Genomic DNA, 23,457 nt, shown 5'->3' with positions numbered 1-23,457 from the left:
TACAATTATTATTATGTTTTACTTAAATACATGTTATTTTGTCCATTTTATTTAAATAATGGAGAATTCCTTCTTCTGGGGAGTGCCAATATGGCCGACCGGTGCCTTCAAAACCTCTCATTGGCAAATACATAGTATTAGCAATCCAGGTTTTATATACACCACTTGTTACAACCCCCCCATTTCCCCGACAAATGAGGTCACTTTTTACATTCCTAGTCCATATTTGGGATAGAACATTTGAGATTTTTGGCAAGCGCCAAACTAACGGTAATGATGTAGCTGTGAAGTGGTGTTGTTGAGCATTTGCACTATCTATTTCAATTGGTGTCCTTCACATCGTGTCTGCCAGGATAAAAAATTGTGACAGTTACACACATTTAATCTAATCTAGAAACACACCTGGTTAGAGATGTCAAGCTTCATTCACAAGGAATAAGTACGGGAATTGTTGCTACAGAACTGAGAATTTCACTCCTCTCCTCAATAGTGGATGTGACCAAAAACATTGAAAAAGCAATATTTCAATTCTGAATTGACTAAGCAATGAGCATGACTGACTATGGTTTACAATGACATTCCTCAACTAAATGTTAGTCATGTATTAGGTATGCCACTAGTAAGTTATATAAACATTGAAATACTGACAATTGAATAGAAAATAAACAAATGTTTATTTAAGCTCACAGTTACAGTCTATGTTTTTTCATTTGGGGCGGAAACTGATGTCACATGACCTGATGTATGGCAGGCCACCCCAAAGACCAGTCCAATGCTGATAACATCTTTTGCCAAGTTTTGCTTTAAATGTCACAAAAAGATGTCCTCAACCAACCGGTTCTCCTGCTTAGTCCAGGAGTTCCAAGCATTTGGTCTCAGTGCAAACAAACAAGAGTGAAGGGGCTGAAAATGTAAGAATTTCCACATTACATCAAATAAACTATAACGATGCTATAATGAAGTAGAACAGCATTTACCTTACAGTGTAAATGAGTTTTCCTTCCAGGTCTAAGTGTGAAAAGAAATCTATTCAGAAAAGCACACTGGAACTGTGTGTTCAGATAAGAATATATGATGTGGAACAAACATGGTGCTCTTTGTGTAAAATAAGCCATCACGTCAGATCTATTCATGACAATTCTATCTGCAACCGTTCCACAACATCCACGACTATTTTGAATGTAGCCCAGAGAAGAGAACTGGGGAACACGAAGATAATTTATGATGAAAGACTATAAAATGGTGGAGATTTTAGCGTTAGTCTTTTTTCTTGTTCTTTACAATGGGATTCTCTCATGCATGTTTGCACGTTTTAACGTTTGACTCCTAACCCATGCACATTTTTTTCCAGTACATTGTTTGTTACACACAAATGCTACTTTGCCATTTTAAAGGAAAGTTTCACCCATTTTGAATGTTTTTGTGCATCTCTGAGCGATGTTCTATCGATTACCAGGGTCTTTTCATGTTATCTTGTGTATCTGAGCTATTTCCGTTCAAGCAGGCAGGAATTTGGCCGGTAAGACATAGCATTGCAATAAAGCCGCTCTCATTACACTGGAAGTTAATAGGAATATGACTTTCAGATCGCGAAAACATCTATCATACGTCAGATTTCAATACTTCCCGATGTCATAACACAAGGGGTAGTCTTCTCTTAAATTAACCACTGATCATAATTTAGCAAAAATCCTACCTCGAGAAATGTGTAATTTCAGAGGGTCCAGCACATTTCTCATATTTGTCTGCCTCTTCAGTCCAGGGAGTATTGCATGGTGCCGTTGCGAATGTCAGACCTCTGTGAGGCACATCGATCTGCATGTTGAACATGGTGATATTGTAGACTCCTAAATTGATAGTGCAGTTTCTTTAGGCGAATTTACAGATAACTAACTAGCCAGCCCATAGAGACCATTCCATTGGGGGTTTTGTAGTCGACTTGAGCTGCAACAGATTTCCACAACGATTTCCACCTCTTGCTACCAACCTTATTATAACGACAACATTTAAAATATTGTTCTCACATAGTGTTCTTTTAACACTGTAAATTATAAGAATTAGCGGTTTTGGGTAGATTTTTCCTTTAAGAACAGTAATAGTAAGAACAATAATTATCTAACACTTATACAGGGTGGTAAATTAACACCAACCACATGCTGGTAGTTTGGCATTGCCTGGAATAATGTCTATTCTTACCAGACACATTGGCGGGTGGTCATACAGAGCATTTGAGTGCATTTTTCTTTTCTAAATCCAAAGCCCACATGTAAAAAAAAAACATTTAAGTGTGAATATGCGTGTCAACTCTGGAAAATAGAATCTCAACGCTACAGTGGTGAAAGCATGATGGGGTACAGTCTTTTCTGTGATTTACATTTTTTCAGGGGGAAATGTGGCTGGTGAAAAATGTGAGTGGCTGGTAAAATTCGGGCATCCACCAACCACTACGTCTGGTGGACCAAAAAGTTAATTTCACACCCTGCACACACACACACAGAGTCACACTCAAAACCAACACAGAGTTATTCATTCAAATGAGAGCATTTGAGCCTGACACCCATGTGTCAGACTCATTCCCAAAGTGTTTGAACAGAATGGTACACCTGACAAGAAGGCTGGGGAGCAAGGAAGGGGGGGTTCTTATCATAAAGTAACTGCTGTTTGCAAAGCATTCACAGGGATCCAGGAGTGTTCGGTTAAGGTGAAGGTGGTTGGTAGTAACCTGGTTTGGTTACACATGCCCCATCCCATCTTAACCCAAAATGATGGTACATATCCTCTACCCTGCCACCTATATACCTCCTTGGCTGTTTTTGTAGACAGCCCTCTCCCATCCCCGATCCCTCCATGCCTCCCTCCATCACTGCACAGTCTGTTCGTTGGCAGTGCTGCCAGAGTCTTGGGGTTTCATGACGTCAGGGAGCTCTGGAGGGCTGGAGAATGCCCCCACCTGCAGCTGCTCAAACATCTCATCTGAAGAGGGGAGAAAGAAAGGGGGCTCAATAACACAGCGTACTAACATTACAGCCTACTGAGGACAACAGAGGACAACAGACTGAAACAGTGGTCAGTAGTAGCTGGGCGACAGGGTAGCCTGTGTTGGACTAGCGTTGGACTAGTAACCGGAAGGTTGCAAGTTCAAACCCCCGAGCTGACAAGGTACACATTTGTTGTTCTGCCCCTGAACAGGCAGTTAACCCACTGTTCCTAGGCCGTCATTGAAAATAAGAATTTGTTCTTAACTGACTTGCCTGGTTAAATAAAGGTAAAAAAAAAAAAAAGTTCATTCACTGGTCAACTGACTAATCAAACAGTCAAAGCACACCTGTCTATATCTAATCTTAGTTTTCAATTGGAAGATCCTTAACGTCCCCAACTTTCCTGAAGGACAGCACAACAAAATCCTAGCCCCTCCCCAAACGTACTGCTCTCATTATAAACAATCGAGTTGCTGTTTTTTAAACGCACCCTGTAAGCCTGTACCTTGTTAGATAAGAATATTTAAAAATTAGAGGAGCCTGAAGCTCTCAAATCTTGCATAACTAATCCAAATCCAATAGAGGGGGACTACACTGGGACTGGTGACAGTAAAGTAGCTGGAGGAGTAGTTAGTGTAAATGAATGTACCACCCATTCGGAAAGCCAGTCCAACAGTGCCTGGGGCCTGAGGTCTTGCAGTCTGGTTGGTGAAGCCGCAATCGCCAAGAGTTTTACTGTCTTCTAGCAACTGGTCATCCTGGGGAAAGAAAGAGATGATTATATTTGCTAATGTTTCTGAAATTCATGAGACACTAAATTATGTTGTAAAGTGACGACTAAATCTGACACTGTTGGTGGCGGACCCAAAAGCAGATTTTTTTTTTTTTTTTACATTTACTTGACTGTTTAAACTGAGGCTAGCTCACATTTGATATAAGTTAAAGAAGTTAACTTTCTGGTGAGATGGAGATCCCTCTTGAAAAATAATATAGCTAACAAAAACACATTACATGGCCAAAATTTGTGGATTCGACTATTTCAGCCACACCCATTGCTGACATGTGTATAAAATCAAGCACACAGCCATGCAATCTCCATAGACAAACATTGGCAGTAGAATGGACCATACTAAAGAGCTCAGTGACTTTCAACATAGCACCATCATAGGATGCCACCTTTCCAACAAGTCAATTCGTCAAATTTCTGCCCTGCTGGAGCTGCCCTTGTCAAATGTAAGTGCTGTTATTGTGAAGTGGAAACGTCTAGGAGCAACAACGGCTCAGCCAATAAGTGGTAGGCCACACAAGCTCACAGAACGGGACCGCCGAGTGCTGTAACGTGTAGAGCATAAAAATCGCCTTTCCTTGGTTGCAACACTGACTACCGTGTTCCAAACTGCCTCTGGAAGCAACGTCAGTACAATCATTTTTGCCGGGAGCTTCATGAAATGAAAATGCTTTTCATGAAGCTCCCGACAAACAATTTGTGCGCAATGCCAGATCAGAGGCAATAGGGATGACCAGGGATGTTCTCTTGATAAGTATATGAATATGACAATTTTCTTGTCCTGCTAGCCATTCAAAATGGAATGAATACTTTTGGGTGTCAGGGAAAATGTGTGGAGTATAAAGTACATTATTTTCTTTCAGAATGTAGTGAAGTAAAAGTAGTCAAAAATATAAATAGTGAAGTAAAGTACAGATACCCAAAAAAACTACTTGAGTAGTATTTTAAATAACTTTTACTGAAATACTTTACACCACTGCCTACAGAGCCCTGACCTAAACCCCATTGTACACCTTTGGGATAAATTGGAATGCCAACTGCGAGCCTGGCCTAATCGCCCAACATCAGTGTCCGACCTCACTAATGTTCAAGAGGCTCAATTGAAGCAAGTCCCTGCAGCAATGTTCCAACATCTAGTGGAAAGCCTTCCCAGAAGAGTGGAGGCTGTTATAGCAGTAAAGGGGGGACCAACTCCATATTAATGTCCATGATTTTGGAATGAGATGTTGGACGAGCAGGTGTAGTGTATTAATAATCGCGTAACTCCACCTCAACCCAACTCACTACTAAGGTAGAACCTGTGATACCTTGAAGAGCCTCTGTTCCTCAGGCTCTCTCTTGAGAATTCCCTCTACAATGCGCTTCAGCTCGTAGACGGTGGTGGACTCTTTGGCATCTGTGAAAATGGTGGTCTTCTGACGCCGGATCATAAGGAACACATCCTGAGAGAGAGGAAATAATAGGGGTGTATTAATTAATTATTAATTACATCTTGCAATGCAAACCGTTTACCGTTTACCGTTTACCGTTTACGAGACAAACGGAAGCAAACAGAGCAAACGGAATGAAACTGTGAGGGACCTACCTGAATTTGTCCAATTAAAAAAGAAATGTTTGGAGTAAACGGTTTCTGTTGCAAAACGTTTTGCAACAGACAGCATGTTTTGCAACAGACTCTGAGTAATGAATACACCACAGGAGAAGGTGTTGGTTAAGTATACACACAAATACAGTGCACATCAACAGGTTAGCATTTAGTAAGCCTGGAGAGAGTTATTTCAGCATTATGAGTGACCCAATTATGACTCATGATACATGATACAGCCCATAAAATACATTTTAGGCTGACAAATTAAGTGTTAAGTAGAAAATAGATAAGTAAAAAAAGTGTTAAACAAATCAAAATATATTTTAGATTTTAGATTCTCCAAAGTAGCCACCCTTTGCCTTGACAGCTTTGCACACTCTTTGCATTCTCTCAACAAGCTTCACCTGGAATGTTTTTCCAACAGTCTTGAAGGAGTTCCCACATATGCTGAGCACTTGTTGGCTGCTTTTCCTTCACTTTGAGGTCCCTTGAATGAGTAGGTGTGTCCAAACTTTTGAATGGTACTGTATATACACTACGGTTAAAAGATTTGGGTCACTTAGATATTTCCATGTTTTTGATTAAAAAAAATATATAATTGTCCATTAAAATAACATAAAATTGGTCAGAAATACAGTGTAGGCATTGTTAATGTTGTAAATGACTATTGTAGCTGGGAACTGATACTTTTTTTTATGGAATATCTACATAGGTGTACAGTGGCCCACTATCAGCAACCATCACTCTTGTGTTCCAATGGCACGTTGTGTTAGCTAATCCAAGTTTATCATTTTAAAAGGCTAATTGATCATTAGAAAAGCCTTTTGTAATTATGTTAGCACAGCTGAGAACTGTTGTCCTGATTAAAGAAGCAATACAACTGGTTTTCCTTAGACTAGTTGAGTATCTGGAGCATTAGCGGGTTCTATTACAGGCTCAAAATGTCCAGAAACAAAGATCAGACAGATCAGACTCTTCATAATTAATTGATCGTCCTCCAATAATCTCAGAAGGTTATTTGGTATAATTCACCTTGCTAACAAAAACAAAATACCTAGTGTTGCAGTCTCCCTCAACACCGAAAAAGCCTTTGATAGGGTCGAATAGCCATATGTCTTTTGTGTTTTGGAATCGTTCGGTTTAGGCACGGTTTGTAAACTTGCTTTTACAGTGCCTTGCAAAAGGATTAATCTCTCTTGGCGTTATTCCTATTTTGTTTCATTACAACCTGTATTTTAAATAGATTTTTATTTGGATGTCATGTAATGGAAATACACAAAATAGTCAAAATTGGTGATGTGAAATTATAAAAATGACTTTGCTATGAAGCCCCTAAATAAGATATGGTGCAACCAATTACCTTCAGAAGTCACATAATTAGTTCAATAAAGTCCACCTGTGTGCAATCTAAGTGTCACATGACCTCAGTATATATACACCTGTTCTGAAAGGAACACCACTATGCAAGGGGCACCATGAAGACCAAGGAGCTCTCCAAACAGGTCAAGGACAAAGTTGTGGAGAAGTACAGATCAGTGTTGGGTTATAAAAAAAATATCAGAAACTTTGAACATCCCACGGAGCACAATCAAATCCATTATTAAAACATTTAAAGAATATGGCACCACAACACACCTGCCATAAGAGGGCGGCCCACCAAAACTCACGGACCCGGCAAGGAGGGCATTAATAATAAAGGCAACAAAGAGACCAAAGATAATCCTGAAGGAGCTGCAAAGCTCCACCGAGGAGATTGGAGTATCTGTCCATAGGACCACTGTAATGGTTTTCTTCATCTGAACGAGAGGCGGACCAAAGCGCAGCGTGGTGGTTATTCATGTTTTAATAAATCACTTCACATGAACAAACTAACAAAAACAAGAAATGTGAAAACGCAAAACAGTCCTATCTGGTGCAAACACAGAGACAGGAACAATCACCCACAAACACACAGTGACACCCAGGCTACCTAAGTATGATTCTCAATCAGAGACAACTAATGACACCTGCCTCTGATTGAGAACCATACTAGGCCGAAACATAGACATACCCAAATCATAGAAAAACAAACATAGACTGCCCACCCAACTCACGCCCTGACCATACTAACTACATACAAAACAAAGGAAATAGAGGTCAGAACGTGACAGTACCCCCCCCCCCCAAAGGTGCGGACTCCGGCCGCAAAACCTTGACCTATAGGGGAGGGTCTGGGTGGGCGTCTGTCCGCGATGGCGGCTCTGGCGCGGGACGCGGACCCCACTTCACCATTGTCTTAGTCCGCCTTATTGTCCGCCTCCGTGGCTTTCTCACCATGGCCACCCTTCTCAATGACCCCACTGGACAGAGGGGCTGCTTGGGACAGAGGGGCAGCTCGGGACAGAGGTGAAGCAGCTGCTCGGGACAGAGGGACAACTGCTCGGGACAGAGGAGCAGCTGCTCGGGACAGAGGGGCGGCAGCAGCTTGGGACAGAGGGGCGATAGCAGCTCGGGACAGAGGGACGGCAGCAGCTCGGGACAGAGGGGCGGCAGCAGCTCGGGACAGAGGGGCGGCAGCTGCTCGGGACAGAGGGGCGGCAGCAGCTCGGGACAGAGGGGCGATAGCAGCTCGGGACAGAGGGGCAGCTGCTCGGGCGGCCCCTGGCTGACTGGCGGCACTGGCGGCCCCTGGCTTACTGGCGGCCCCTGGCTGACTGGCGGCACCTGGCTTACTGGCGGCCCCTGGCTGACTGGCGGCACTGGCGGCCCCTGGCTGACTGGCGGCACTGGTGGCCCCTGGCTTACTGGCGGCCCCTGGCTGACTGGCAGCACTGGCGGCCCCTGGCTGACTGGCAGCACTGGCGGCCCCTGGCTGACTGGCGGCACTGGCGGCCCCTGGCTGACTGGCGGCACTGGCGGCCCCTGGCTGACTGGCGGCACTGGCGGCCCCTGGCTGACTGGCGGCACTGGCGGCCCCTGGCTGACTGGCGGCACTGGCGGCCCCTGGCTGACTGGCGGCACTGGCGGCCCCTGGCTGACTGGCGGCACTGGCGGCCCCTGGCTGACGGGCGGCACTGGCGGCCCCTGGCTGACGGGCGGCACTGGCGGCCCCTGGCAGACGGGCGGCACTGGCGGCTCCTGGCAGACGGGCGGCACTGGCGGCGCTGGAGAGGAGGAAGGCTCTGGAAGCGCCGGACTGAGTAGCTCTCGTAGCGCCGAACAGGCGGGAGACTCCGGCAGCGCTGGACAGGAGGAAGGCTCTGGTAGCGCCGGAGAGGCGGGAGACTCCGGCAGCGCTGGAGAGGAGGGAGCCCCTGTAAGGATGGGCCGGAGAGACAGCCTGGTACGGGGGGCTGCCACCGGAGGGCTGGTGCGTGGAGGTGGTGACGGATAGACCGGGCCGTGCAGGCGAACTGGAGCTCTTGAGCACCGAGCCTGCCCAACCTTACCCGGTTGAATGGTCCCGGTCACCCTGCCAGTGCGGCGAGGTGGAATAGCCCGCACTGGGCTATGCAGGCGAACCGGGGACACCGTGCGCAAGGCTGGTGCCATGTAAGCCGGCCCAAGGAGACGCACTGGAGACCAGATGCGTAGAGCCGGCTTCATGGCACTTGGCTCGATGCCCACTCTAGCCCGGCCGATACGCGGAGCTGGAATGTACCGCACCGGGCTGTGCACCCGCACTGGGGACACCGTGCGCTCCACAGCATAACACGGTGCCTGCCCGGTCTCTCTAGCCCCCCGGTAACCACAGGAAGTTGGCTCAGGTCTCCTACCTGGCGTAGCCATACTCCCTGTTAGCCCCCCCCCAATACATTTTTGGGGCTGACTCTCAGGCTTCCATCCACGACGCCGCGCTGCCTCCTCATACCGGCGCCTTTCCGCTTTCGCCGCCTCCCGTTCTTCCTTGGGGCGGCGATATTCTCCTGGCTGAGCCCAGGGTCCTTTACCATCCAAATCTTCCTCCCATGTCCATTTCTCCAAATAGTGCAGCCTCTCCCACTGCTGCTGCTGCTGCTCCTGTTGCTGCTGCCTCTGTTGCTTCTCCTGCTGCTCCTCTTGCCGTTGCCCGTTACCACGCCGCTTGGTCCTGTTGGGGTGGGTGATTCTGTAATGGTTTTCTTCATCTGAACGAGAGGTGGACCAAAGCGCAGCGTGGTGGTTATTCATGTTTTAATAAATCACTTCACATGAACAAACTAACAAAAACAAGAAATGTGAAAACGCAAAACAGTCCTATCTGGTGCAAACACAGAGACAGGAACAATCACCCACAAACACACAGTGACACCCAGGCTACCTAAGTATGATTCTCAATCAGAGACAACTAATGACACCTGCCTCTGATTGAGAACCATACTAGGCCGAAACATAGACATACCCAAATCATAGAAAAACAAACATAGACTGCCCACCCAACTCACGCCCTGACCATACTAACTACATACAAAACAAAGAAAATAGAGGTCAGAACGTGACAACCACACTCCACAGAGCTGGGCTTTACGGAAGAGTGGCCAGTAAAAAGCCACTGCTTAAAGACAAAAATAATCAAACATGTTTGGTGTTCGCCAAAAGGCATGTGAGAGACTCCACAAACACATGGAAGAAGGTACTCTGGTCAGATGAGACTAAAATTGAGCTTTTTGGCCATCAAGGAAAACGCTGTCTGGCACAAACCCAACACCTCTCATCACCCTGAGAACACCATCCCCACAGTGAAGCATGGTGGTGGCAGCATCATGCTGTGGGGGTGTTTTTCATCAAAAGGGACTGGGAAACTGGTCAGAATTGAGGGAGTGATGGATGGTGTTAAATACAGAGAAATTATTGAGGGAAACCTGTTTCAGTCTTCCAGAGATTTGAGACTGGGACAGAGGTTCATCTTCCAACAGGACAATGACCCTAAGCATACTGCTAAAGCAACATTCGAGTGGTTTAAGGGGAAACATTTAAATGTCTTGGAATGGCCTAGTCAAAGCCCAGACCTTAATCCAATTGAGAATCTGTGGTATGACTTAAAGATTGCTGTTACACAAGTGGAACCCATCCAACTTGAAGGAGCTGGAGCAGTTTTGCCTTGAAGAATGGGCAAAAATCCCAATGGCTAGATGTGCCAAGCTTATAGAGACATACCCCAAGAGACTTGCAGCTGTAATTGCTGAAAAAGGTGGCTCTAGTGGCTCTCATGTTAATGACCAATGATTGAGAACTGTGTTTTATATAAGCGAAATCTTACCGTTGTCTGTCTTTGACCATCAAGCATAAGATTTATTTTAGATGGTCGCCTATGGGCTTCACATAATAACCTGAAGAACCTCTATAAACTCAATCTGTCCGGCTTGTTGCAAAAGGTGGCGGGTGACATGTGTAAATGGATTGACTTGCCTCTCACTCCACTGGGTAGAATTCATGTAATTAAAACGAATGTTCTGCCCAGATTTCAATCTCTCCCCAATCCCTGTGCTTGCAGCATTTTTTTACTCTCTCGACAAGCTGACCAGATGGTTTATCTGGCACGGCAAAACTCCTAGGGTTAGCATGGACAAACTGACCTTTAATTACGGTCACCGAGTCAATGTGTGGAGGTACAGGTTAGTCGAGGTAATTTGTACATGAAGGTAGGGGTAAAGTGACTATGCATAGATAATAAACAGTGAGTAGCAGCAGTGTAAAAACAATGGGGTTATGCAAATAGTCCGGGTGGCCATTTGATTAGCTGTTCAGCAGTCTTATGGCTTGGGGGTAGAAGCTGTTAAGGAGCCTTTTGGACCTAGACTTGGCGCTCTGGTACCGCTTGCCATGTGATAGCAGATAGAACAGTTTATGACTTGGGTGACTGGAGTCTTTGACAATTTTTTGGGCCTTCCTCTGACACCGCCTAATAAGTAGGTCCTGGATGGCAGGAAGCTTGGCCCGAGTGATGTACTGGGCTGTACGCACTTCCCTCTGTTGCGCCTTACGGTCGGATGCTGAGCAGTTGCCATTTCCTGTGTTTACGATGCTCTCATGTCAGGATTACCACTGGCTGAGCTAGATAAACATCTTAGATGGGAAAAGATATGGGTCTTAATCTTGAAGAGGGACTATGGAGTGACCTATGCAGGGAAGGTGTTACATCCACATTGAACTCCAGATACAGACAGATCCAGTTTAATTTCCTCCATCCGCTCTATGTCACCCCATCTAGATTGCACAAGTTCAATCCTGGTATCTCCTCCCTATGTTTTAGATGTGGCTCAGATGAAGGAACATTCCTCCATTCCACTTGGCAGTGTTCAAAACTACACAATTTCTGGCAAGGGGTATGTGATACCATATACTCAATTCATGGGGCTGCATTCCCTTCAGACCCTGAAGTCTGTCTACTGGGTAACTTTACTAATTCCAATCTTAGGCAAAGTCATACTATAAAGCTTACAGAAATTTAGCAAGTGATTGCTGCTAAGAAATGTATTGCCTTGAAATGGATATCAGATACCCCCCTGCCAGTTGCAATGTGCTATCTGAAGTTAATAGTTGTATCCCACTGGAGAAATGTACTTAGTGCTTGAAGAATAAGTCAGAGGCATTTTACAGAATTTGACAACGACCTTTATGGATTTTATGGAGAGCTTCCCTTTACATCACATTGATTGCATCTCTGTATAATCCTCATGTAATGTTTCACACTTAATGTATAATATGTAGCCTACTAAAGGTGAACATGTCTCTTCTTTTAATATATATTTTTTGCATTTAAATTTGTGTTTGTTGTCTTTAATGCTATTATAACGTTGTTATATTGTTGTCTGTCTTCTCATTTTAGTTTTGAATGTTCTTAATTGGAAAATGCAAAAATGTAATATTCAACAACAACAAAAAGAAGCTGATTAAACAGTATGATCATTAAACAGGTGCACCTTGTGCTGGGGACAATAAAAAAGGCTACTATAAAATGTGCAGTTTTGTGACACAACACAATACCACAAATGTCTCAAGTTTTAAGGGTGCGTGCAATTGGCATGCTGACTGCAGAAATGTCCACCAGAGCTGTTGCCAGAGAATTGAATGTTCATTTCTCTACCATAAGCCGCCTCCAACGTCATTTTAGAGAATTTGGCAGTAGGTCCAACCGGCCTCACAACCGCAAACCACATGTAACCATGCCAGCCCAGGACCTCCAAATCTAGCTTCTTCACCTGCGTGAACGTCTGAGACCAGCCACCCGGACTGCTGATGAAACTGTGTGTTTATCGATGGCAATGGAGCTCTGTTTTCCCCCAGTAATTTAATCCTCCCTTGTATGATAGTTTTTGCCTTCCTCACTAACGATGCCTTTTCCCTATTCCCTGCCTGTACATTAGCCTATCAGATTTTCTGTTATCAACCTATTGCCTGATCTCCCGGATGACGTTACTAGCCTTTTCCCTGCCTGTACTGTCGTCTTTTTTGGACCCCTGTGTATGACCTTCTGCCTGCCCCTGGACCCAACTACCTGCCTCCTCCTGTGGTCCTTTACAAATAAACACCTTCTGCGCCCTGCGCTTGAAACCAGCTCTCTGTATACCATCGTGTTCATTACAGTCACCAACCTTTTCTGAGTCAAGATTACTTTAGCAGTCAAAAAGCAAGCCGAGATCTACCAATCAAATAATTTTTTTAACATGACTTAAAAAGATTTATGCCATGCAACATTAACCAAATAAGAACAGTTCTGTAGGAATGAGGTTAGTGCAGTAGGTCTAGGGATGTAATGGATCGCCGAACCCATGGTTCAGTATGTATTGTTGTTTTGGGGTCACGGTTCGGTTTCAGTACAGTGGGAAAAATGAAATGCCAGCAGTTACTGTAGTTCATTTTTATTTTGGCAAAATATATAAACTAACCCAGGAACATATAAAATGGGTTTCATTTTTGGCCTAATTCCATTATAGGTTTCAGATTTGGATTGATTTTCAAGTTTCACACTTTTTTAAATAGAGAAACAACAAAATTGGTTCTAAGTCCACAACAATGCTTAAACCACAGGACGTGTGTAATTCCCCTCCATATAATACAGTATGATACAATACAGTACAGTAATACAGTTCACACTCAAAAAGATTAGCATACTAGAGCAAGTGTAATTTATTTACCCAAGAGACCATACAGCTGGCTACATCTATGGGCTTTTATGTTTTTCTGTCTTGCATAATGTGCAGTAGCAACAAATATTATATATGTAGCCTATTGGATAACGGCACAATCATTTGGGCTTTTTTGGACTTGGGCTCATTAAATGTATTTAATGTATGACTCATCAGGCTCAGGTAGCATCAGGCTTTAATTTTCGATTAAAGCGCTAATCAAATCCAGACATAGGCCTATTTAGATTGCTTTTGAATGACACTTCCGGTTTAGGCCAGAAATACCGGGTTACCAAGGAGAAAAGTGATGTTTTCTACAGATGGAACATTTGTAAAATAGCGGGCACATACTCAACCCTAGTAGGCCTATAGGCCGAGTGTTAGGCTATAGGCCTAGAATATACACTGCTCAAAAAAATAAAGGGAACACTAAAATAACACATCCTAGATCTGAATGAATGAAATATTCTTATTAAATACTTTTTTCTTTACATAGTTGAATGTGCTGACAACAAAACCACACAAAAATTATCAATGGAAATCAAATTTATCAACCCATGGAGGTCTGGATTTGGAGTCACACTCAAAATTAAAGTGGAAAACCACACTACAGGCTGATCTTACTTTGAAGTAATGTCCTTAAAACAATTCAAAATGAGGCTCAGTAGTGTGTGTGGCCTGCACGTCCCTGTATGACCTCCCTACAACGCCTGGGCATGCTCCTGATGAGGTGGCCTGGACTAAAGCATCCGCCAACTCCTGGACAGTCTGTGGTGCAACGTGGCGTTGGTGGATGGAGCGAGACATGATGTCCCAGATGTGCTCAATTGGATTCAGGTCTGGGGAACGGGCGGGCCAGTCCATAGCATCAATGCCTTCCTCTTGAAGGAACTGCTGACACACTCCAGCCACATGAGGTCTAGCATTGTCTTGCATTAGGAGGAACCCAGGGCCAACCGCACCAGCATATGGTCTCACAAGGGGTCTGAGGATCTCATCTCGGGTACCTAATGGCAGTCAGGCTACTTCTGGCGAGCACATGGAGAGCACATGGCCCCCCAAAGAAATGCCACCCCACACCATGACTGACCCACCGCCAAACCGGTCATGCTGGAGGATGTTGCAGGCAGCAGAACGTTCTCCACGGCGTCTCCAGACTCTGTCACGTCTGTCACGTGCTCAGTGTGAACCTGCTTTCATCTGTGAAGAGCACAGGGCGCCAGTGGCGAATTTGCCAATCTTGGTGTTCTCTGGCAAATGCCAAACGTCCTGCACGGTGTTGGGCACAACCCCCACCTGTGGACGTCGGGCCCTCATACCACCCTCATGGAGTCTGTTTCTGACCGTTTGAGCAGACACATGCACATTTGTGGCTGCAGGAGGTCATTTTGCAGGGCTCTGGCAGTGCTCCTCCTTGCACAAAGGTGGAGTTAGCGGTCCTGCTGCTGGGTTGTTGCCCTCCTACGGCCTCCTCCACGTCTCCTGATGCACTGGCCTGTCTCCTGGTAGCGCCTCCATGCTCTGGACACTACACTGACAGACACAGCAAACCTTCTTGCCACAGCTCGCATTGATGTGCCATCCTGGATGAGCTGCACTACCTGAGCCACTTGTGTGGGTTGTAGACTCCGTCTCATGCTACCACTAGAGTGAAAGCACTGCCAGCATTCAAAAGTGACCAAAACATCAGCCAGGAAGCATAGGAACTGAGAAGTGGTCTGTGGTCACCACCTGCAGAACCATTCCTTTATTGGGGGTGTCTTGCTGATTGCCTATAATTTCTACCTGTTGTCTATTCCATTTGCACAACAGCATGTGAAATGTATTGTCAATCAGTGTTGCTTCCTAAGTGGACAGTTTGATTTCACAGAAGTGTGATTGACTTGGAGTTACATTGTGTTGTTTAAGTGTTCCCTTTATTTTTTTGAGCAGTGTATATACACTACCGTTGAAAGGTTTGGGGTCACTTAGAAATGTCCTTGTTTTTTAAAGAAAAGCACATTTTTTTCCCGTTTAAATAACATAAAATTTATCAGAAACACAGTTTAGATATTGTCAATGTTGCAAATGACTATTGTAGCTGGAAACAGTTGATTATTTATGGAATATCTAAATAGACATACAGAGGCCCATTATCAGCAACCATCACTCTTGTGTTCCAGTGGCACTTTGTGTTAGTTAATCCAAGTTCATCATTTTAAAAGGCTAATTGATCATTAGAAAACCCTTTTGCAATTATGTTAGCACAGCTGAAACCGGTTCTGATAGAAAAAGCAATAAAACTGTCCTTCTTTAGACTAGTTGAGTATGTGGAGCATCAGCATTTGTGGGTTCGATTACAGGCTCGAAATGGCCAGAAACAAAGAACTTTGTTCTGAAATTTGTCAGTCTATTCTTGTTCTGAGAAATTAAGGCTATTCCATGCGGGAAATTGCCAAGAAACTGAAGATCTCGTACAACGCTGTGTACTACCCCCTTCACAGAACAGCACAAACTGTCCCTAACCAGAATAGAAAGAGGAGTGTAAGGCCCCGGTGCACAACTGAGCAAGAGGACAAGTACATTAGAGTGTCTAGTTTGAGAAACAAACGTCTCACAAGTCCTCAACTGGCAGCTTCATTAAATGGTACCCGCAAAACACCAGTCTCAAAGTCAACAGTGAAGAGGCGACTCCGGGATGCACACACACAGTGCATTCGGAAAGTATTCATACCCCTTGACTTTTTCCACATTTTGTTACGTTACAACCGTACTCTAAAATGGATTTAATAAAAAATGCTCAATCTCCCATAATGACAAAGAGAAAACAGGGTTTTAGATTTGTTTTGCTAAAAACATATATACAAACGTATTCAGAGCCTTTGCTATGAGACTCGAAATTTAGTTCAGGTGCATCCTGTTTTCATTGATCATCCTAGAGTTATTTCTACAACGTGATTGGAGTCCACCTGTGGTAAATTCAATTGATTGGACATGATACAGAAAGGCACACACTTGTCTTTCTAATTGTCCATAGAGCTCCGAAGGTCCCCCACTGTTGTGTTGGGCACCTTCAATGCTGCAGAAATGTTTTGGTACCCTTCCCCAGATATGTGCCTCGACACAATCCTGTCTCGGCGCTCTACAGACAATTCCTTTGATCTCATGGCTTGGTTTTTGCTCTGATATGCACTGTCAGCTGTGGGACCTTACAAAGTGGGACCTTTTATAGACAGGTGTGTGCATTTCCAAATATTTTTTAAATAGGGTTGTAACGTAACAAAATGTGGAAAAGGTCAAGGGGTCTGAATACTTTCAGAATGCACTATCTGTGTAGATACATATTAGTTAATGATTTGGACACTTTAAAACTGTGTTTTGACATTGGGCTATTTTTCAAAATGTCTTGTCAACAGGAAGTAGAAACAGCATCATTTTCAGTTTTTGAAATATAAATTTAACTTTCAACATTAATTTCCAATGGTATAGTACTTAATCAGGTGAAAACAGCTGCATCAGTCCAAAAACATGCTGTGATTGATATATTGATATATTGATATATTTGAATATACCAGAAATCACCAAAACGAGTTTGCTCTGCCTACACTGAAGATGTTTGATCATTCTTTAATAATTGGCAATACTAGCCAAGTGTCAAGTCTATCACGCTGGCTAGCTTGCCACTTAACTCTGTAAAAAATATGGAGGAAGCCATTGATGTCATCACCCCATTGTTTCATTTGACAATTCTCAGTGGCCCGTTTGAAGATCAGGAAGTGTCATTTCAGCGTGTCACTATCTTGCAACATGGCAGAGCTTTCAAGTATGGGTAGCTGTAGCCCAATATGGCGACCAGAGTATTGGCGTGTCGAACGGAGTGGGTGTATGGAAAGCTTATCAGCTAACTGGGCAGATTTGTTGCCACTCAATGTTTTGCGAGGCTGATTGGTTGCACGACGAGTAGATACGCAGGCGACTTGAGGTGCTTCCTTACCTGTCGGGAAGTCTGCGGCATTTCCCGTATGATCGGTGAGAATTTACATATGGCAAATGGACAGTCCTTTACTACTTGGTATCACGGCCGGCAGTAGCTAATGTGGCGATTTTGTTCTCTCACACAATTTTATTTCAAGTAGGAATACCTACACAAGAAATAACTAATAACTAATATTGATTACTATCTAGATGTCACCTTGATAAATAGCCAACATACAGTCCACTACTCAATGGGGAGGTCATGAATACCAACACCGGGACAGTGCCCTTCACTCCCACTTGACAAGCACTACTGTCCTGCAATGGTGTGATCCCAAGAAACCAATATCAGGGTTACAGTCACAGTAAGCACACAAACGGATGAAACAAGAGTACACCAAACATAAATAAAAAATAAAACAATCGTCAGTTTTATAACTATTTACAAATTAGTGTAAAACAGTGAAATATGACTCAAGACATCCTCTGGTTTAAAAGGCCAAACTCTCGTGGTACGGTAGCTCCATGTACTGTAGTTGCGCGCTAAGAAATTGATGATTTAAAAACTTTAAATGAAAACCGTCCTAACCTATTGCAGCAAAGTGCTTCGACACACCCACTTTCAACACGCCAAATACTTTCCTGGACACCCATTCGCCCATACTCGGGTTGCAATATAGTCCAACACACACATAAAACCTAGCGGTAAAACTCGGTAATGGTTCCAATCGTTTGGGATTTTAGAACTACTTCATATTAAAAAGGTCTATTTCGTGTAGGCTTACCCAAGTGGGACATTTTGATAACCATTAAAATCTCTCTCAGACAAGGTGAGTTGTATCAATATATTCGCCTCTTAATTTTTGTAATATGTGAAACGCTAATTACCAAAAGAGAAGACCTGAGCAAGACCACAAATTCCTGCACGTCATATCTAGCCGACACGTTCAGCTACCGTTCACCAGCAAGATCAGAGACCTGTGTCCAATCCATTAATTTGTCCCCCTTCTGTTTTAGCTAGCCACGGACTACACTTTAGCTAACTAGTTAGCACAGCAGTAGATTACAGGATTATTTTACTTAGCCTAGATAATTGTTTATACAGTATGTCGACTTGTCTATTTCAGCCCTTATAGCATTTTTAAGGATAAGCATAATAGCATTAAAAGGGGAGAAGACCAATATAAAGGCTTGCCATGTGGAGAAGTGCATTTTAGCCATACAATTTGTTCTATACAGCTTTTAACATAAGGACAGAGCCATTTAATTATATAATCATTAACCAGATTTACCCCAGATACCAGACGAAGTAATAACTCAATATAAATATTTAAAAATCATATTGACATTCAAAATGGGCTGTTTAGACATTAGCCTCTATTTTCATGACCAGAGACAAATCTACAAACTTGCACACTATTGATCTATTAGTAGTGGTACAAGCATTAACAATCTTGATTTATAGGATCCTTCCCACTATATGACATGTCAAGTGATAAAATCCCAAGTTATCAATTTTAAAAAATGATCGATAAACTTAACTTGTCCTCATGTGAAAGTTAGTTTATTAAATATTCTACAGCTGTAATGTCAATCAAATCATACTTTATTTATAAAGCACATTCCTTACAAGGAATGCATTTCAAGGTGTTCACAGTCATTGGATGCGGTGTCGCCTACAATGGGCCACAGATAACGAAGAGCACATCAATGCATTAAAAATGGCCACAGGGATGAATGTGCAGGAGTCAGGGCTATGGGTCACAGGGTCTGGGATCCTCACCGGATGGTCTGGTGGGCACCACAGTAGTGGTATAGGTAAAGTGTCCCAATGGTGCAAGGGACCTTACCATTGAGGCAGTGAAGTTGAAGTATTTCTATATCAAGGAGGATATTTCAGCCTCTGAACACCATCCTTACTAGCATCAGGTCCAAGGTCAAGCTCCACATCACTGGAAGGGACACCTGCTTCATTGTGTGGACCACCAAAGCCTCCATAACATGACAAACTGGCAGACTCATATTGCTCCTCCTGCCAGTACCTGTTTTCAGCAAAAATATTTCACATAGTTCATACACACACGGCTCACAAAACAAGTTCCATTACAAGTTTTGCTCAAAGCAGCCAATGAAAGTAATGTAAAATAAAATGTTATTGGTCACATACACATGGTTAGCAGATGTTATTGCGAGTGTAGAGAAATGCTTATGCTTCTTGAGCCGACAGTACAGCAGTATCTAACAGGTTATATCTAACAATTCCACAACAAAACCTAATACAAACAATCTAGTAAAAGAATGGGATGAGAATATGTAAGTATAAAATATGGATGAGCAGTGAGAGCAGCTAAGATGCTGAAAGATACAGTATATACATATGAGATGAGTAATGCGAGATATGTAAACATTTATTTATTTTTAACCTTTATCTAGGCAGGTCAGTTAAGAACAAATTCTTACTTTCAATGACGGCCTAGGAACAGTGGGTTAACTGCCTTGTTCAGGGGCAGAACGGCAGATTTGTACCCTGTCAGCTCGGGGATTTGAACTTGCAACCTTCCGGTTACTAGTCCAACACTAACCACTAGGCTACCCTGCCACATGCTTAAAGTAGCATTATTAAAGTGACTAGTGTTCTATTTATTAAAGCCAATGATATCAAGTCTGAAGGTAGGCAGCCGACCCCCTCTGTGATAGTGGTGGCTGTTGAACAATCTGATGGCCTTGAGATTGAAAAACAGCTTCTATCGCTCTGTCCCAGCTCCTATCGCTCTGTCCCAGCTCCGATGCACCTGTACTGACCTCGCCTTCTGGATGGAAGCAGGGTGAACAGGTCATGGCCCGGGTGGTTATTGTCCTTGGATCTTTTTTACCTTCCTGTGACATCAGGTGTTGTAGGTGTCTTGGAGGGCAAGTAGTGGTCAACTTTATCATGGGCACAGTGGGAATTTATACTGTTTCTGTGATGTTCAAATGATTTCTTACTCCGTGTCTTACTTGCTGAAGGCCCCGGTCATCCCTGACTATCTGATATTGTTGAAAAAGAAGTGAACAATGAATAAAGATCATTCACAAACTAGAATAGTTTATATTACATTCAAGTTTTCCTTAAAGCAGCCAACTAAAGTAATGTAGTTATCATAAGTTCAAATCACAACGGATGGTCTGAATGCATCTCCATAGTTTCACAACTCGCATTACATTTTATCATGGGCACAGTCGGAATTTATATCTATGACGTTTAAATTATGTATTACACCCAGAGTGAGAGAGTACATCACTCCCAGCAGATCCCCTTGCAGAGGGTGGCGTTGATCATGCACTGCTTCTCGTGGGGTGAGTCTGACATTCTGCATGCCACGCCTTATGTTTAAAAATGGGTACAAAGTCAACATTCTGATGCATCTACAAATTCAATGTTTCACACAATATTGTATCATATTTGATGCGTTACGGACCTGTCCGGCCACAGGCTCGATTTACTGGAGTCTCCACAACTGGATCACACTGGCACAGGATGTCCATGCACCGGATGGCCTGAGGGATGCACTCCTGTTGGACTGAAAAACAAAGACATTTGTTCAGTGGTAGGTCTTTTTCAATGCTGTATCACCATCTTTATCTGGACAGAAAACATATAGTTTATAATACTCATTCATCATCGTTTGTTCTCGTTTCCCAATCAACAGTCTGAATCTTCCTCTTCTGCCATGGTGGATGTGCTACCTTTTCTGGTAATTACAGGGCCATTTCTTTTTCCCACCAGAAAATGACAGCTGTCACTGGGTTTCCAGTCCATCCATCTGAAAAACACCACAGGTTAAGTTACTTTTACTAGCTAGGTTGATTACTAAAATCATATCTACAGTATATACAGTGCCTTGCGAAAGTATTCGGCCCCCTTGAACTTTGCAACCTTTTGCCACATTTCAGGCTTCAAACATAAAGATATAAAACTGTATTTTTTTGTGAAGAATCAACAACAAGTGGGACACAATCATGAAGTGGAACGACATTTATTGGATATTTCAAACTTTTTTAACAAATCAAAAACTGAAAAATTGGGCGTGCAAAATTATTCAGCCCCTTTACTTTCAGTGCAGCAAACTCTCTCCAGAAGTTCAGTGAGGATCTCTGAATGATCCAATGTTGACCTAAATGACTAATGATGATAAATACAATCCACCTGTGTGTAATCAAGTCTCCGTATAAATGCACCTGCACTGTGATAGTCTCAGAGGTCCGTTAAAAGCGCAGAGAGCATCATGAAGAACAAGGAACACACCAGGCAGGTCCGAGATACTGTTGTGAAGAAGTTTAAAGCCGGATTTGGATACAAAAAGATTTCCCAAGCTTTAAACATCCCAAGGAGCACTGTGCAAGCGATAATATTGAAAAGGAAGGAGTATCAGACCACTGCAAATCCACCAAGACCTGGCCGTCCCTCTAAACTTTCAGCTCATACAAGGAGAAGACTGATCAGAGATGCAGCCAAGAGGCCCATGATCACTCTGGATGAACTGCAGAGATCTACAGCTGAGGTGGGAGACTCTGTCCATAGGACAACAATCAGTCGTATATTGCACAAATCTGGCCTTTATGGAAGAGTGGCAAGAAGAAAGCCATTTCTTAAAGATATCCATAAAAAGTGTTGTTTAAAGTTTGCCACAAGCCACCTGGGAGACACACCAAACATGTGGAAGAAGGTGCTCTGGTCAGATGAAACCAAAATTGAACTTTTTGGCAACAATGCAAAACGTTATGTTTGGCGTAAAAGCAACACAGCTGAACACACCATCCCCACTGTCAAACATGGTGGTGGCAGCATCATGGTTTGGGCCTGCTTTTCTTCAGCAGGGACAGGGAAGATGGTTAAAATTGATGGGAAGATGGATGGAGCCAAATACAGGACCATTCTGGAAGAAAACCTGATGGAGTCTGCAAAAGACCTGAGACTTGGACGGAGATTTGTCTTCCAAGAAGACAATGATCCAAAACATAAAGCAAAATCTACAATGGAATGGTTCAAAAATAAACATATCCAGGTGTTAGAATGGCCAAGTCAAAGTCCAGACCTGAATCCAATCGAGAATCTGTGGAAAGAACTGAAAACTGCTGTTCAAAAATGCTCTCCATCCAACCTCACTGAGCTCGAGCTGTTTTACAAGGAGGAATGGGAAAAAATTTCAGTCTCTCGATGTGCAAAACTGATAGAGACATACCCCAAGCGACTTACAGCTGTAATCGCAGCAAAAGGTGGCGCTACAAAGTATTAACTTAAGGGGGCTGAATAATTTTGCACGCCCAATTTTTCAGTTTTTGATTTGTTAAAAAAGTTTGAAATATCTAATAAATGTCGTTACACTTCATGATTGTGTCCCACTTGTTGTTGATTCTTCACAAAAAAATACAGTTTTATATCTGTATGTTTGAAGCCTGAAATGTGGCAAAAGGTCGCAAAGTTCAAGGGGGCCGAATACTTTCGCAAGGCACTGTATATACACAAAAGTATGTGGACACCCCTTCAAATGAGTGGATTCCGCTATTTCAGCCAAACCTGTTGCTGACAGGTGTATAAAATCAAGCACACAGCCATGCAATCACCATAGACAACATTGGCAGTAGAATGGCCTTACTGAAGAACTCAGTGACGTTCAATGTATGCCATTTCTCCAACAGGTCAGTTCACCACATTTCTGCCCTGCTAGAGCTGCCCCAGTTAACTATAAGTGCTGTTATTTTGAAGTGGAAACCCCTAGGAGCAACCGCTAAGCAGCAAAGTGGTAGGCCACACAAGCTCACAGAACAGGACTGCCGAGTGCTGAAGCGCGTAACAATCTGTCCTTGGTTGCAACACTCACTACCAAGTTCCAAACTGCCTCTGAAAGCAACCTTGAGAGCTTCATGAAATGTGTTTCCATGGCCGAACAGCAGCACACAAGCCTAAGATCACCATGTGCAATGCCAAGTATCAGCTGGGGTGCTGTAAAGCCTTCTCTGAAGTGCTGAATCACGCTTCTCCATCTGGCAGTCTGACGGACGAATCTGGAGAACACTACCTGC

The 23,457-nt window shown here is 43.5% G+C and overlaps 1 protein-coding gene across 15 annotated transcripts in view; it reads right to left on the bottom strand.

The window, feature by feature from the left end:
* Positions 1 to 655: 655 nt before the first annotated feature.
* The window catches only part of LOC110491761 (elongin-B), a 26,762-nt gene continuing 3,960 nt past the window's right edge, over positions 656 to 23,457 (bottom strand). For 2 of the 15 annotated variants that reach the window (XM_021565473.2, XM_036946637.1), the window contains exons 2-6: positions 21,046 to 21,197; positions 20,853 to 20,954; positions 5,073 to 5,207; positions 3,628 to 3,736; positions 656 to 2,973 (exon numbers count right to left, since the gene is read on the bottom strand). In XM_021565473.2, coding sequence (XP_021421148.1) covers positions 2,861 to 2,973; positions 3,628 to 3,736; positions 5,073 to 5,195 — 345 coding nt within the window. In that variant the 5' untranslated portion in view covers positions 5,196 to 5,207; positions 20,853 to 20,954; positions 21,046 to 21,197 and the 3' untranslated portion in view covers positions 656 to 2,860. Of the gene's footprint in view, positions 2,974 to 3,627; positions 3,737 to 5,072; positions 5,208 to 18,982; positions 20,955 to 21,045; positions 21,198 to 23,457 lie in introns of those variants that run through there. The other 13 variants (XM_021565474.2, XM_036946638.1, XR_005036496.1 and 10 more) reach the window with 11 other exon arrangements.

Source organism: Oncorhynchus mykiss, chromosome 16 (genome assembly GCF_013265735.2).
Source record: "Oncorhynchus mykiss isolate Arlee chromosome 16, USDA_OmykA_1.1, whole genome shotgun sequence".
Taxonomy (NCBI): Eukaryota; Metazoa; Chordata; class Actinopteri; order Salmoniformes; family Salmonidae; genus Oncorhynchus; species Oncorhynchus mykiss.
Note: the sequence above shows the minus strand (reverse complement) of the source record. Positions and strands in the feature narration are given on the sequence as shown.